This window comes from Urocampus carinirostris, chromosome 2 (assembly GCF_059441175.1).
Source record: "Urocampus carinirostris isolate Australia breed hairy pipefish chromosome 2, RoL_Ucar_1.0, whole genome shotgun sequence".
Lineage (NCBI taxonomy): Eukaryota > Metazoa > Chordata > Actinopteri > Syngnathiformes > Syngnathidae > Urocampus > Urocampus carinirostris.
Window position 1 is genome coordinate 7,352,898 of NC_142350.1, and position 17,103 is coordinate 7,370,000.

At 42.1% G+C, this 17,103-nt stretch overlaps 1 protein-coding gene across 1 annotated transcript in view; it reads left to right on the forward strand.

Moving 5' to 3' along the window:
- Nucleotides 1–17,103, forward strand: part of LOC148370852 (collagen alpha-1(XIV) chain-like) — a 36,598-nt gene that overhangs the window by 1,223 nt on the left and 18,272 nt on the right. The window contains exons 3-22 of the mRNA XM_088328625.1: nt 377–493; nt 559–702; nt 776–856; nt 6,316–6,474; nt 6,540–6,659; nt 9,551–9,715; nt 9,791–9,940; nt 10,921–11,090; nt 11,149–11,275; nt 11,344–11,489; nt 11,954–12,083; nt 12,273–12,412; nt 12,962–13,088; nt 13,169–13,317; nt 13,374–13,506; nt 15,088–15,132; nt 15,205–15,344; nt 16,674–16,803; nt 16,902–17,024; nt 17,089–17,103. The exon at nt 17,089–17,103 is cut by the window's right edge and continues 135 nt beyond it. Of these exons, the coding sequence (XP_088184751.1) occupies nt 377–493; nt 559–702; nt 776–856; nt 6,316–6,474; nt 6,540–6,659; nt 9,551–9,715; nt 9,791–9,940; nt 10,921–11,090; nt 11,149–11,275; nt 11,344–11,489; nt 11,954–12,083; nt 12,273–12,412; nt 12,962–13,088; nt 13,169–13,317; nt 13,374–13,506; nt 15,088–15,132; nt 15,205–15,344; nt 16,674–16,803; nt 16,902–17,024; nt 17,089–17,103 (2,511 nt within the window). The remainder of the gene's footprint in view (nt 1–376; nt 494–558; nt 703–775; nt 857–6,315; nt 6,475–6,539; nt 6,660–9,550; nt 9,716–9,790; nt 9,941–10,920; nt 11,091–11,148; nt 11,276–11,343; nt 11,490–11,953; nt 12,084–12,272; nt 12,413–12,961; nt 13,089–13,168; nt 13,318–13,373; nt 13,507–15,087; nt 15,133–15,204; nt 15,345–16,673; nt 16,804–16,901; nt 17,025–17,088) is intronic.

Below are 17,103 nucleotides of genomic sequence, written 5' to 3' on the forward strand. Positions count from 1 at the left end.
CTTTGTAGCACTCGTTTCCGGTTGCACGACACAATACAGCGATCTCTAGGGGTCAAATAGTACACACTGTCACTTCAGATTTTGTAATAAGGCAAGGGGCCACAAACTCGATTCAGGTAAAGCAGGTGTGTCAACATACGTCCTGGATGATTATTCCAGGTAACCATTCATTTCTATGAATATCAAAAAAGAAGCGAGTCTGTAGGTCATTTCTATTAAAAGGTATGATTTTTTTTTTTAAACGCAAACCAAATGCTCTCTCCAGCCGCTAGAGGGCAGTGTGGAGTTTGGATGGCGTTGTTAGTTGTTTGAAACGCACAACTGCATTCATTCAAGTGTTGAGCCCGCCTCTTTTCTGGTCACGGTGTCCAATCAGGGCCTTCCCCGAGAAGGTTCCGGAGCAAAGTCCTGAGTCCTACCGAGCTTTTGGTGTCCTGGAAAGAACCCAAAGGTCCACTGGACGGATACGTGGTGGCCTACAGTACTGAACCAGGTAAGGCGCTAGGGTGCTAACATGCTAACGGCTACAAGCTAACGTGACATGTTTTTTTCCAACAGGCGGTGAGGAAACAGAAGTCAGCTTGGGTAAAGAAGACACCGAGTTCCGGATCGGTAGCTTCGACGCCAGCAGGGACTACGCGTTTAAAGTGTTCGCCCTGAGGGGGGCGCAAAGGAGCAAACCGCTGCTAGCTAAACACCAAGGTAGCTTAATGAATTGAGTTTTCGGTACATTCCGATGAATTGATCACAATGTGGATTTTTCGTCGCCGTTTAGCCGATCGATCGGTACAAGAAACGTTCCAGTCGCAAAATCCACAAGATGGCGGCTCATCGCTCGACAACGCCATCAGCGAAGGTGAGTGACAGGAAGTGACATCACAGGAAGTGACATTTTAAAAGCCATTCCGGCTGGCATTAATCCGAAATTAGTCACAGCGCTCGTGGAAAAAAGGAGACGTTGGCCGTCGGCCAGCCGCCCATCTTGTCGGCACTTGCCATTTTTCGCAGCTGGCGGGCGCGACTCTCGAGCTGTCAATCATTCGGAGGCGGGGGCTTGTCCCCGCACGCTAATTTTTTCTCCCCTTTTGCCTAGAACCGACTTGAAAGGACTAAGAGAAAGTCTTTCTGTAATATAGGAATTCCACAGAAGTGGGAGGGATATAGAAAAATATTTTACCCAAAAATGTGATTTACGATGGCTTCTACTTACTATTTGGAATTTGACTATGCAGTTTTTAAACCCTTTCCTAGAAACTAGAGGCATTCATTTGATTTTAAATTAAACACAGTAACGATATTTTGAGTTAATTAACTATTTTGGTGGACATTATGCTAACCCGGAAGTAAGTCACGTTGCGTATGAAAAAAAAACAGCCTGGTGGCCTTAGGGTTGGTCGCCCGCCCTGGCACTGGGAGGTCACGGGTTCGAGCCTATGTTGGGTCACTCCCAGGATTTACAACATCGGTACCCATTTCCTCCCTGTTTGGCACCCGGCATTTAGGGTTGGAGTTGGGGGGTTTGATCACCTATTGACTCATATTAAAAAGATTGTTCTGCACTGGACTCTAATAATATTCTGAGTAAAGGGATATGTCACGAGACCGGACCAGATCGGAGGCAGGAGGTAGGAAGGGTGAACTCATTCGCGTTAACGATCAGTTACTTTTATTAAGGAAATAAAAGTCGTCCAACACTCAGGGACAAAAACAAAAACAAGCTTACAGGCAAACAGGAACTCAGACTAGGAATACTCACAAAACGGGCTTTTACTCAGAACGGGCAAGTACAGGTTTCCTCAAGTCAAACAGAACAGAATAATGCAAAGTAATGCAATGAACCCGCAACCGGCAATCCCCAAAACCTGCCCTTAAGAAGCACACACGCAAATTAGAAAATCTGCTATCTTATCTGATCTGATAACCACAAACCTGTCTTTTTTTTCATTTTCTCCTTTTATAGTTCCTTTTTTTCTTAACTTCTTTATACAACATAATAATTCGTAATATAATGCATCAATACAAAGTGAGCCGGCTCTCTTTAATGATTTGAGACGAGAAAGCTGGTTCTCTAAATAGAGACGGACTTACTTTCACTACACAACTACCACATGGATGCATGCGCACAGGAGCATCAAATCGCTCGCTTCGTTTGCAACGAAAAAAACGATACCGAGATAGAGGCTACCGCGGCGAACTCATTTGTCTTGATTGATTTGCTGTCTCGTGATAGTCGGTGTATACCGAATGGTACCCATAATTGACAAATTTGCGTTTTTCCGTACAGATTTTCTTGTACGTCGTACACGTCTTAAAATGCATAATATTCATACTTTGTACAGAAAAAAAGTACAGGTTGATAGGTATGTGTATGTTTTACCTTAGATGCAATGGCAACGTTTTCCCCCCATAAAATTTTGCTACTTTGGTGTACATTATGCTAACCCGGAAGTAAAATGCTATGCCAACAAAAAACGCGCCTCATTCGAGATGCTTAACCAATCGTGCTCTGTGGTGTGTTTATGGTGTGTTCAAAGTCCAAACGTTAATACTGTAGATTTAAAGAAAGAGCTCTGGCGTTAATTTTTTTCATTTAGTTTTGTCTGTTAGAGTCCAGATGTTTGACGTGCAAATACATCTTTGTAATCAGTCCTTCACTTACTTGAAAGTTAATTTTGTAGATTTTTAAAATGACATGTATCCTGTGATATTGAGTCCTTTGACCATAAAGTAAAGCGTTATCCAATTATATTTTACCCGAGACGTTTTTTTCTTATAAAATATTGCTATTTTGGTGGACATTATAGCCCAGGAAGTAAATAGTAACTCGTCTGCATGTCTATGGCGCTTTTCAAGTCAATGAAGAACTCCCAAAGTGCTTTATAATTACACCAGGAGGGCAGGGAATCGAACTTCCTTGGTCCCTAAACAAGTACTCTACCTCCTGAGCTACTGCTGTCTGAGTAATGCTGTGGATGTGTCCGTCAGACCCAAACAAGGGATGTGGTCAAACCCCACTAAGGAGGATGTTTATTTAACAGCAACAACAACAAAAACGTTGAGAAGGGGCTGTGGGACTGGGATTCAGAGGAGCAGATCTTGAGAGGGAGGCATGCGAGGTAAACTATAGAGGGGGTCTTGAGGTGAAGAAAGGTTTGGGCCTACTTTCAATGAAGATGGCTTGGGTGGACTATCATGGGATGAAGAGGGAACAGGAGGAGGTGATTGGTGTGGCTGGTCTTGGAGTGGCGAAACGGAAACGTGGATGGAATTGCAAAAGGCGATCACGTGAGGCGGAACTTATCGTTTCAGTGAGGAAAGGTCTTCAGGAATCAAAACGGTTAGGCAAAGTAAGGTGGGAGTCTGGGCTATTTCTAGCAGATGGGGATGATTGTTCATGTGAAAACACGTGGGGGGAGAAAAAGTGAGAGAGACTTGGAAATAGGGTAATGCTTCCATCTTTTGGGGAAAAGAGGGACTGCACGGGCACCAAACCATGACAACTACGTCTCTCTCAAGCAGAACAACCAATCATGCTTTGCACCGTACTCGCCAGATGTTCAAAGACCTTTCTTGCAGTCATGCAGAATCAAGGAAAAAGCTTTGGTGTGCGATTTTTTTTCATTATATTCTAGATGTTTGAAGTATAAAAACATTTTCATGATTACGTTTTTTAAATAACACTAATTTCATTTACACTAATTTTGGCACTATCACTGATAAAATTAAAAACAGATGACTGTGAAGTGTTCCTAAGCAGTACCTGTACGTAAACGTTTTTAGCTAACTGCTAGCTTAAAAATTACTTGGACCACACATAGCTAAACTCTAACTCATCACTCGAGAGTAAAAAAATGGAAGAACATTCCACAAGTCTTTTCGAAATCTCAAAAACAAGCACGATCTCATTCCTCGGCATTAAAACGTGTCACATCGTGTCAGGCGTCGGCAGGAATCGCAACGAGTTCAACTTTGACCTTGAGCGTCGGGCGCAAAATGACACCTGCTTGTGCTGTTAGTGATTTTTTTCCAATCATCAACCAAACCAATTTTTTAGGTTCTTGTAAATGGAAGGTGTGTATCCATTGACCTCTAGTGTTCTGCCTTGCAACGGAAAACGAGTACTAAAATCCATGAGGAAAACTACAAATTACTGAGACTCAATGTGACCAAAAAGCACTTTTTATGAAATTCTTTTGCCTAGCCTTTCACTGGAGTTTTGGTGGCCTTCAGTGTTAACTCCCTCGAGGTCAATAGCTCTCAACTGGTCTGACTTAAGGACCCACTGTTCCACCCTAATAACAAGCTCTGACCCAGATCAATACGCAATGTCCACTTCTCAAATGTATCCAATGTAAGGATTGTGTAGTTTAAAGCAGAGAGAGCAGAATATATCCACCTTTTTCCCCCAAAAAGAAAGGACCAGCCAAACCATTTTTATGGGCAGAAAGGGAAATAAAACAGACAAGATCACAATAAAATGAGATGTGGTCCTTCTAAAACGCACCGATTGATTGACCAAGCAGGGCTTTGCTGTTAAGGATTTTAGATGAACCTCTTTTATTAGCATTATTTTGCCAAGGCAAAGGCCATCGACCAACTGAAAACAGGTCCGCGACCACTTTTGGGTCCCGACCCATCGGTTGAGAAACACTGCTCTAGGTGAGCCTCACGTTATGTCAAATAAATACAACTTACGTCCATTCTCAACAGTGAAAGAACTCTTGTCGTAACCCACCAGGCTACCGTGTACACTTTACTGACCACAGTAATTTGCAACTACTACAGCGCTATTGCTCTTTGTCACCAAATTGCACCCTAAAATTGCCATAATGGATTTGTACGACAGTTGCTGACTGGAAATGAAAATCCAAAACATAAAAAAAAAAAAACGATTATGTTGCGCTTGAGTCTCTCCTGGAAACATTTGGGATGCGTTGAGGCTCGACAGATGCTCCATTACGAAGATAGATGTCACTTTTTTTTCAAATAATGAAACCGTACAAAAAAGTTTTACGAATAAAGTAATAAAACACACCAAAAAGGCTAAGTTGAGGAATTAAAAAATAAATTTGATACTGGTTTTTATCAAAACAGCATATTTTTTCCCTATGTAGACTCAAAATGACTACTTCAGAAGATGTAGGAATTTTCTCTGCCCTACAAAAAAATTATTAGCATATATTTTAATGTAGACAATGTTCCGAATTTACATTGTTTTTCCATTCATAAGATACTTATTTTAAATTAAACCAAACCACTGATTAATTAATTGAATTAACTCATTCACTAAACTAAATAAATACTTTTGATTTAACCACTGAATTTCAGAGTTCTTTTCTACCCCGACTAGCTAATTTCACAAATTCATTTTAAGTAAATTAATACTTTTTGTTTTGCTTCTTCCTTTGTCTTATCATAAACTGATAAATATATATTTATTGTGTTGTTTTTTTAAGTATTGAAATAATCATCATCATAATAATGCTTCTTTTTAAGTTTATTCACAATCTCGCACACACAAATCCGCACACCAGAGCTTTACTTTGAATATTTTAAAGTTCCAACTGTGTGTGAGGTCTTTGAACATCACGCAATTCCAGCTAAGATCATGATTGGTTGTTCCGCCGGAGAGTGGCGTGGATTTCGTCCACTGAGCATCTTACTTCCTGGTTAGCATAATTTCCAACTAAATAACAAGACGTTAAAAGAGAACAGCTGTTCTAGATAAGAGGTCTCCATCATAGTGCCCGCGGACAGCAGTTAGTCCCTTAAGATCACCTAAGTAGCCCGCAGACTGGTTCTGAAATTATATCATTGGTTTTTGTGATATTCCAGGATTTTTTATTCCTAATTGGCATGATGTTTAGTGGTTGACTGAGCCCATTTTATCATAAAATAATTGCAAACTGATAACAACATAGTAGAGATAAGAATGGGCATAAAAAAATCAGCCCAACCTGACCCGGGCCTGCATGTCTTAAAGCCCGACCTAGCACGAGCCCGACCAATTATTTGGAATTGAGGGGTCGAGCTCGAAGCAAACCCAAATTTTCATGTATTATTCTTGAGGACTCGTGAAGACTCGGGATGATTCTGGCCAACTCTGCACTTGAATTTCGGGTCAGGCTCAGGTTGGGCTCGGACTTAAGACCTTACCTCTACAACATAGTAGAAACATGTTACTTCGTGCTAATCAGAAACCAAAAAGTTGGTGACCCCTGTTCTAGATACTGCTTACGAAAGTCACAAGAAAAGTCCTCATTGTCTCCTCAGATGTAGGTGCGATTTTAAAACTAGCTAATTTGTCTTTTTCAGGTGAGGAAAAATTCACGTGTGGCACGGCGGCCCCGGCGGACGTGGTGATCCTAGTGGACGGCTCGTGGAGTATCGGTCGATCCAACTTTCGCCTGGTGCGAAGCTTCCTGGAGAACTTGGTGGAGGCCTTCACCGTGGACGTGGACAACACACGTATCGGTGAGCTAGCTTGCAACCGGCTAGCGCGCGTGACGTTTTGTGTGACATCTATGGCCTTTACGCAGCTTTGGTGCAGTTTAGCGGCGAGCCAAGGGTGGAGTGGCACTTGAACAGTCACACGGCCAAAGCAAGCGTCCTTGAGGCTGTCAGGAACTTGCCTTACAAAGGTGGAAACACGCTAACAGGTATGTGCTAGCTATGCTAATGTAGCCTTACAACAGGAGTCATCAACCTTTATGAGGTTGAGATCTATTTATTTGTTCCTGATGAGTGTAAAAGGCAACCTGTTGGATATTCCTTTTTGAAATGCCAAGTGTTGTTATTACTGTGTTACAACTATGTTAATACTAGGTATTTGTTAGGAGTAGGGGATAATAGACCTTTTCAAGCACAAAAGCATCTTCCTCAAAAAAGGGCACTAGATGATTTCATAACCTACCGTATTTTGACGGCTACAAGGCGCACCGGGTTATAAGGCGCACCCCCCCAAAATATTTTTTTGTCCTATATTTTCTATACATAAGGCGCACCGGACTATAAGGCGCTTCATTGGGAACATTAACAAAACAGTCAGATGGTTCAGTTAAACTTATTAACCCCTTAACATTCCAAAGGCTCGCAAAGAAATACGTGTCTCAGACACGTTCGGACACGGTGTCTGTACGATGTCACCAATCACTCAAATGCGTCATTCCACATATCATTAGGAAGGTTAAACTCTTGGGATTCAAGAAATACCAACCATTTCTTAGTTTATTTTTTCTTTTTCGCTGGCAACTCTGTAGACTGCAAAGTAAGTAATTCACTGTGCAGGGAAACGTGGTTCTTTATTGTGCATATGACAATAACCCTTTGAATTGAATTGAATTGAATTGAAAAATAGACTCGTCGCAGAAATATCAAGATCAGTCTAAAACAAGATGAAATATAAAGCCAGGGTAGCTCACCAAAGTCGTCTTGCAGCCATCACGTTCAGTAATAATATGCAACCATGGTCCTCTTACATCCTTGAGTGTAGTAAATCCAACCGTGTAAAATATTTACATACTCCAAAACATGCAATAATGCTGACAAATAAAAGAATACACCGCGGACTACTTCGCCTATGGGGAAAATCTAGTTGCCTTAGTCGCAAGACCTTGCGACTCAATATTGATCCATATATAAGGATCACTGTATTATAAGAGGGATGGTCAGCTTTTGAAAAAAAAATAAAGGCTTTTAGGTGCGTCTTATAGACGGGAAAATATGGTAACTATAATGCCATAAACACCAGAATTCCTACTACGCTGAGCCATCTATGTCGTGATTGCCAATTTGGAGCACCTGCGGCAGCTTGTTTGGCGCCAACAGCCCGGACAGCTGATTGGTGGACACTCCCTTTTTAAACCCCCGGCTTCCTCTCAGTGACTGTCAGATCGTTGCGATCCGTTGCATTCAGCTCAGTGAGCTTTCTCGTCCGACTCCGTTTGTGCTAAGCCTTTTCCTGCCTGATCTTCGCTATTGACCTGTTTCTGGACCTGATTACACCCGTTCTGCCTGCCTCCTGTTACCTGACCCGTTTTGCCCCGTTACCTGCCTGCCTCCTGCCTACGACCCCGCTTACGAACACGAAATTGCCTTTGATCTCCAGCCCTGGCCAACGACTCACTATTCCCGCCTGTCTCCGTCCGACACGGAAGTGTCACTCCCGCCTCGCTCGCTCCTGTTGTCCGTCAGTCCACGGATCAAGCAAGCAAGCCTTACTCTCCCTCTCTTTTCAAATAAAAATGGAGAAACGTGCGCTATTGAGTCCTGTGTCCGTTTCTGGTCTGTAACAATCTAGGGCAATAGAGCCCTTATGTCAGGATGATTTCTGGACTTTACATATATAAATGATAACCATCATGGCTATCGTGTGATAAAAACATATCTCATTTTTTATTAATTTATTCACTTTTTTGCCTTTATGGAATGTTTACAACGTAAAAAAAATAATGAGCATCTGATTTAGGCCTTAGCTTCAGTTTGGACACCTGGGTTTAAACTTTTATCATACTGCAGTTATTTCAAACTGAAGGTTTTACTACGTGTACATTCCATTATGTAAAAAAAGACGTATTTCCGAGTCATTGACATAATAGGGAATAACAACTTCTGTGGTTTTACGAGGTTGTTACTGTGCTATTACTAGGTAGTTATTCTTAGACGTGGAGCAAAAAATTGTCCCAGTCGACCACAAAATCCTCTTCAAAAATGGTCCTGAGCAATTTGACAACCTAATTATAATGCGATAAAAACTGCACTTTTTACTGTGATAAGCCACCTGGAGCAACAGAGACCTTTGTCAGGATGCTCTTCATGGACTTTACATACATAACTGATAGCCATCGTTGTTATCGTGTGATGAAAACAATTCTCTATCGTTGCCATTTATTTACTGTTTTGCCTTTCTGGAATGTTTACCAAGTAAAAAAATGTTGAGGGTCTGATTAATCTCCGATCCTTGATTTGGACACCTAGGTTTTAACTTTTAACATACAGGATTACAATTATTCAAAACTGCAGGCTGTACATTGTACTCATTCCATTAAGTTGAAAAAAATGATCAAAACAACATGATCACTTAAAAGCACTTTGGTACACCTAAAGGATTGTCGTAAAGGGCTGTATAAATAAAGTACATTTACATTTTTTCTCTAAAGGTGTGACGTAATAGGGAACTGTTATGTTATTGCCCTGTTATTATTATGTTATTACTAGGTAGGTACTAGGTGAGGATGGAAGCAGAAAATAGCCTCAGTGACCTAAACAAACATCCTTCTCAAAAAAAGGTCTTCAGGCAATTTGATAATCATAATACCATGAACACTGCACTTATGACTGCAATGAGCCGCCTGGAGAAGTGGAGGAGCTATGTCAGGACGCTTTTCTTGGACCTCAGCTTCAACTATTTAATTGCACTCTTCTTCTGCTGCACTTACAGGACATCATAGTATACAATGTTCACTACTTACAATAAAGACAATTCTATTTCCCATTATATCCAATTATGAGAAGATGTATTCTGTGTTATTATTAAATCCTGAACTTTCAGGTTTGGCACTCACCTTTGTCCTGGAGAACAGCTTTAAACCAGAATCCGGATCCAGAGCCAACGTCCCCAAAGTGGCCATCCTGATCACGGATGGGAAGTCCCAGGATGACGTGGCACCGCCAGCACAAACCTTGAGGGACGTGGGGATCCGAATATTTGCCGTTGGTACGAGTTGGGGACACTTTGGGGACACTTTGGGGCTTTTTTTCTGCTTGATTTTATTCGTCATTTGTCTGGTAGGCGTGAAGAACGCGGACGAGCAGGAGTTGAAGGACATCGCATCCCCGCCCGCTGACACGCACGTTTACAATGTGGCCGACTTTGACGTGATGAGCGACATTGTGGACATCCTCACCAGGACCGTATGCCAAAGAGTGGAGGAGATGGCAGGTGGGAGAACAGTTAGAGTTCAATTGTCTCGATATTTTTGATAATAACCCCATTCGATTGCCTTTTTTGGTTTTTATTGATTAACGCTAGCTTCGTTCTCATGCTTATCATATTTTCGCTTCACCCTTCATTGACAGGGGACCAAAAGTGAATAAACAGAAGAAAAAAAAAATCTGTCTTGTAATTTTTCACAAAGCCCACGAGACTCTGAACTGAAAGATGAGAAGGAAAGCATTGTTTGAAGGATTTCAGCCAATAGCCCATCAGGACTTTTATTCAGCCATGACAAAAGCTGATAACATACAAGGATTTTATTTGAAGTCGACCAATGGTTGACAGGCATCTTAGAAACGTAATTTAATTCATGTTACGGCACGCAAAACAATTTGCTGTCAATCATATTTTATTTACTGATTTCATCTCATCTCATTAGCTTCACCGCTTATCCTCAGTAGGGTCGCGGGGGTGCTGGAGCCCATCCCAGCAAGCAGTGGGCAGGGGACCCTGAGCTGGTTGCCAGCCAATCGCAGGGCACACAGGGACCGACAACTTGCTCGCTCATTCACACCTAGGGACAATTCGGACCGGCCAATCCACCTGAAATGCATGTCTGTATATATGTATATATATATATATATATATATATATATATATATATATATATATATATATATATATATATATATGTCTCCATCCATCCATCCAATATCTGCACCGCTTATCCTCAGTAGGGTCGTGGGGCTATCTTCAGGCAGGGGAAACCCTGAACTGGTTGCCAGCCAGTCGCAGGGCACACAAAGACAGACAAGTCACTCGCTCATTCACACCTAGGGTCGCTATATTTTGACCATTTTTGTTTGACGGGCCGGATGTGAAAGCCTGATGTGCCGCATGTGGCCTGCAGGTCGTAGTTTACCCACCCCTTCTTAAAATGCTAAAATACATAACATATCAAGGTTTTGTTGATTTTTTTTTTGTAGCCGGAGGAGGCCCCGCACCGCCGTCGGAAAACGTGTCCCCACCCCGTGATCTGGTAACTTCCGACATCACGGCTCGTAGCTTCCGGGTGACTTGGTCGCCCCCTGCTGGTGAAGTAGAGCGCTACCGGGTGGTGTATCACCCAGCGAGCGGAGGCAAGCCCGAAGAGAAGGTAGCGTTAAAGGACTTACCAACCGGACGTTTTGAGGTTCACGCATTTGTTCTTGCAGGTGGTCCCGGCATATGAGAACAGCGTCCTTTTGGACCACCTGAACTCCCTGAGCGAGTACCAGGTGGCGGTTTTCGCCGTCTACCGTAACGCTCCTAGCGAAGCGCTGAGGGGAGGCGCTACCACCTGTACGTGGACCCCAACTGTCGGACAAAAACCTGCAGGCCTTGACTTTAACAGTTTTGATCCCCCGCAGTGGCCCTACCCACTGTGGAGAACTTGGACCTGTATGACGCCACCCACAGCACCATGAGGGTCAGGTGGAGGACCGCCCCTGGTGCATCAGGGTACATGATCCTATATGCGTCGCTAAGCCAGGGGGAGCCGGACGACGAGAAGGAGGTAAGACGCAATTACCGATGAATTCAATAAATTAACTGATTAACTCAAGTAATAACTACATTAAAACAAAATATTAAAAATTGTGTTATTTATTTTTATTTTTATTGTTTTTTATGCATTTGTTTATTCTTGTTTATAAATAACTTTATAAAAGACACTTTGCATTGAAAGGAGCACTTACGCTATCGGTTTGTAAGTGTGTAAAATGGAAAAGTGTGAAGCACATTGTAAAGCGCTTTGGGAGTTCTTCATTGACTTGAAAAACGCTATATAAATGCAGATCATTTACAATTACATGCTAGTTGCCAATGCACTGCTATCATACCGGTGCGTTCAGGGTGCTTTCACAATGTCAGTAAATACAGTTTTCAGTCAGCGTTTCGTCTTGTTTATGGACCACTTTTTTAGGGCACTAATCTGCCGATTATACTCGATTAATCGTCTCATTGTGACGTCACGCACAGGTGAAGGTGGCGTCCGACGTGGAAGATTTGGAACTGGAAGGTCTCACGCCCTCAACCGAATACACGGTGACGTTGTACGCTATGTACGGCGAGGAAGCTAGCGACCCCGTCACCAGCCAGCTTAGCACACGTGAGATAAATGGCCGCCGCAAAATTGCCCATATGTGTAGCATTACTGACTTGTCCCAACAGGACTTTTTCCCGCTTTCTTTTTCTACGTTTCCGAGCCTTTCATCAAGTTTTACGACCGCGTCGGAAGCCGACGGCGTTGCGTCTTTAATTAAAGTTGGGAAAAAACAAAAATTCCCGTTTTTCACAGCGCCATTGCTCCCGGCGACCAATCTGCGAGTGACGGACGTGGGTCATAGCTCTGCCCGCCTGGGCTGGGACTCCGCCTCCAGGAAGGTGACGGGCTACAGCGTCGTTTACGCGCGTAGCGACGGCGTGGATAGCAACCAGGTAAAGAAAAATAAAAGAAACTAGAGTGGCTGTGTGCCATAAGGGCGTCATCACCCGTGTTGCAAGGCAAAACCATTTATGGTTGGTTGGTGTTTCCCTTTTTGGTACCTCTAGATTAACCAACCTGAACGCTTCTAAAATCTTGTAATCCTGGCCAAACTTATTCTGGCCTGAAAGAGTGGAATGTCTTTCTGGGAAAGCTACCCAGTCCTCAAAAAAAGATGGTGTTGGTTTAGATTCAATTTCGTTCTAGTCTGGGAGAGTTTTGTGGGGAAAAATGCTGAGCCAACAAAACCAAAACTGCTGGGTCAGCTTTTTTGGACTTTTCACATCTAGGGTAACCTACATGACGACCTGTAAAAGAAGGTGGTCATATTTAAACTCTTTCTGCCTTTTTGGGTGGACAAAAACAAACAGATGTACAGACAAACAGACATATGCATATAAGCACTTCAATCCCATATGAAACCATTCTCACGACCCTTTCTTTGTGGGTGATAAAAAGGCGGTTGACGGTTGATGATGCTAATTTTAATGAGACCACTACAGGTGGAGGTGGGGAAAGAGGTCAGCTGGTTGCTAAAAAACCTGAGCCCCTGGACCGAGTACACGGTAGGAGTGGTCGCCAACTACGAGGAGGGACGAGCTGAGCCGGCAACCCTGAGCTTCTCCACAGGTCGCCACAGCTACCGTACATCACACGTTAACGCCGTAAACTATCGCCACGGCAACAACACTTCTGAATTCTTCCTCCAGGGAAAGTTCCAGAACCGGCAGACGTTAGGACCTACGACGTCTCCGCCCTCGGTTTCCGGGTGTCGTGGCGCAGCCCCGCTGACGACGTGGCTCTCTACCGCCTCGAGTGGTCGCCCATAGATGGAGGCGGAGCTAGTGACAGTGGAGAGGTAGGTGTTTGCGGTCCTTAGAATGGGAGGGTGATTGAACTTTTTTGTGACGGCAGGTGAAGATCAACGCAAACGAAAACAGTTACGCAATCGGCGGGCTCCTTCCTTCTACTGAGTACGAGGTCCTCTTGAGTGCCATCTACAGGAACGAGGTGGAGAGTGAGCAGGTTTTGCTGATGGAATACACCGGTTCGTACACAAACGTCCACAAAGACTTTAAAAAAATACAGTATTTTCCGCATTAAAAAGCACACCCCCAAAAATAGTCTTCCGTCTTATGTTTTTCATACGAAAGGCAACAACAGACTATAAGGCGAATTAAATTGAGACCATAGTTAGAGCTAGCGTGTTTATTGGTGTATGACCACCGGACTCTTTATACACTTACAGTATATATTAGTACAGTGATCAGTCGATATGTGTTGCTGACCAAATTCGAAAAATATTGTATACGGTGGGAATATAAATGGCACTGAGGGCGCCGACACCTAGCCACTAGACCACTTGTGATACAGATGACATATAAAAAGGCATTACAACTTGTCTGATCGTCACATTACTTTTACAGCGTCAGAAGTCAGAAACACTGATTTGCATAGTGCATTTGTTCTGCATTCTGAACAGTCTCTCCACTTCTTCGCCAATAACGATGCGATTCAATATGTATAAGTGGGTAAAAGAGCTTGTATAGTATTTTGTTGACTTTCTGATTTCTCCATTCTCTTAACATTCGTTAACGAAGAAGTGGACAAGACTGGCTAGCCCAGGGGTGCTCATTGCGTAGAACACGATCTACTGGTGGATCACTGAATTCATTCTGGTAGATTGGGGAAAGTATTCAGTGCAGTGCATTGCATTTGATGGGACTAGCTGCCATATACTAGTCAATGTAGAATTTCAGCATAGACATCAATGTTGATAGGCAGCAGGAGAAAATTGGGGAACTCCAAATTTTGTTGTTGTAAGGTGTGATTTATTTAATGATTTTTTTTTTTGCTTACGATGTCATTAGTATTTCATGATTAAGAGTCCAAATCAAATGTAATATTTGCATCTCTATACATTATTGGTAAAATGTATGATGTGGAAGTTTATTAATGTGACTTAGCAATAAATAAATAAAGAATACTTTCAATTAAAACACTGTTAAGGTAGAAGTTGGAATTTTGATTATAAACCACAAATGGAAGTATTTTCCCTTGAATCTCCATTTTTTTGTGGTGGGTAGATCATTTTGACTTGGTCTTTTTTTTTAAGTTGTTGTTGTCGACGTACTGAAAAAGGGTGAGCGCCCTTGGTTTAGCCTATTAAAATGCAGAACCGAAGGCACTTTGCAAATCAATGTTTCTAGCATGGGTAAAAATAGTATGATAATCACATAAGGTCTAATGCCTTCTCATAAGTCATCTGGATCACTGGTTGTCTAGTGATAAAGTGTTGACGGTCTCCGCATTACAGCCGGGTTCGAATCCCGATTCATACAATATTTTGCGATTCAGATCAGCAATAGTTATTGATTGATCATTGATTGCACAACTATGGTAGTATATTCTAAAACCTCAAGTGAGAACACACATCTTTAATGACTGTATGCATTTCCAATCTTATCCACCGAATATGGAACATCGGGTTATGAGGCAAACTTTTAATTTCTGACCATCTTGGGTGTTTTTTTTTTGGGGGGGGTGGGGGTGGGGGTGGTGGTTGGGGGTTGGTGGTTCGTATGGTCCAAAAATATGGTATATTTAAGTACTACTTTTATTTTTGCAGTGGAAAGAACAACCACTGATACTACGGCAACCACCACCATTGCAGGTGAGTTTTTTTAGGTCCGCCCATTCACACAAAGAACTGTTTTGATTGGTGTTTGTGTCCCTGGGTTTGTAGTGCCTCGTTACGGTGTGCGGGGCCTTAAGGTTGACGGCGAAACCCCCTACAGCATGCGGGTGTCGTGGCAACAAGCCGACGCCCACAATATCCGCCATTACCGCCTTAGTTACACCAGTGTGGACGGCAACCAAGAGACGGTAAATAGTTTGTATTTACTCACCACTGGCTGAATGTGTCACTGTATCTCCTATGCCAGGATTGCTATACAGCTCTCTGAACTTTTGAGTTAAAGCCTCAAATATATTTTAACTGATGAGTTAACTCTTTTGTTAAAGGTATAATTGCGTTTTGACTTCGAGTCAGAGCTTTAAACCTGCTTCAACATTTAGGTAAAAGCATTAAAACAGCCTTAACTTGAAAGTTAAGGCTTTATCCTGGCATGAGTTTTGAGTTAACAGAGTTAAAGCAGTAAACCTGCCTAAACCTCGAGTTGAATCATTAATTACAGCTTTCAAACTGAAATAATTCAGACCTAAAGATTAAATGTGATCAAATTTTTTCAGTCAAAACTCTAAAGCCGACAAACTCATGAGTTTTAGCTTTAATCTTGTTTAAATTTCAATTTCCTCTTGAATTAACGTTTAAAGCCTGCTTTGAAGTTAAAGCTACTTTAACTGATGAGTTAACATTGTTAAATTTTTTAAGCCTGCTTTAACTCAGAATTATAGCTTTAGATTCGATTTAATTTTTGAATTAAAGCTTGAAAACAGATTTACATACAAAGTTAAAGCGCTTTTCTTGCCTAAATCTTGAGTCAACTCTCACGTTACACTTTTAAACCTGATTTAATTCAAATAACAATATTTAAAACCGAGTTAATCTTTTAGTTTTATGCCAACTTCACACATGAGTTAAAGCTTTATTTCTGCTTTAATCATGAGTTGACTCTTTGAATACTTGGTAAAACCTGATTTCATTCAGAGCTAATGATTTAAAGCTTATTCAATATTTGAGTTAAAACTTAAGAGCCGACTCAACTTCTGAGTTAAAGCTTTAATCTTGCTTAAATATTGAGCTGACTCTTAAATTACACTTATTAACCTGATTTAATTTAGAGCTAGAGATTTATATGTGATTTAATTTTTCAGTTAAACCTTAAGCAGACTTAACTCATGAGTTAAAACTTTAATCTTGATTAAATTTCAATATCCTCTCGAATTAACGTTTTAAACCTGCTTCAACTTGAAGTTAAGTCAGGGTTTTCTGTTAAGCACTTTTAACATTCAAGTTAAGGCGACTTGAACTGTCGGGTTAATGCTTTAGTTCTTCTTGAATCTCAACTTGAGTCTTCGGTCAACGTTTTAAACTTGTTTTAACTTAAAGCTGATTTACTTATTGAATTTAACAATTAAACATGCCTAACAAATGAATGAAAACCAAGACCAGAACACTACGAGAGCACCATTATCTGGTGTCGTTGGGGACAAAGGGGTGACCTAATGTCTTGGTTTTCTTTGTCTCGTCAGAGGACACTTCCGTCCACGCAGACTAGTTTGGTTTTACAACCTCTGTTGACCAACACAGAGTACAAAGTGGCCGTCACGCCGGTTTACGCCGATGGAGACGGCCCGACGGTTTCAGCCACCGGACGCACGTGTATGTTTGTTGCCGTTGCGATGGTTTTCCTCCGTCTCTTGTTCTATGTCTTTGTCCATCTCACTTTGTGTCCGTCCCACTCTCACTCTGTCTTTCAGTTCCATTGTTGCCTCCCAGGAATCTACGCGTGTCCGAGGAATGGTACAACCGTTTCCGGATCAGCTGGGACCTCCCCAGTTCTCCTGCCACCGGGTTCCGAGTGGTCTACCAACCGTTGTCAGGTAAGTGGGTTTGTTTTGAAAATGTCTCCTACGTTTGTCCTTTAAAGTCCCATCTGCATTTCAGCCCCTGGAGCTGCCT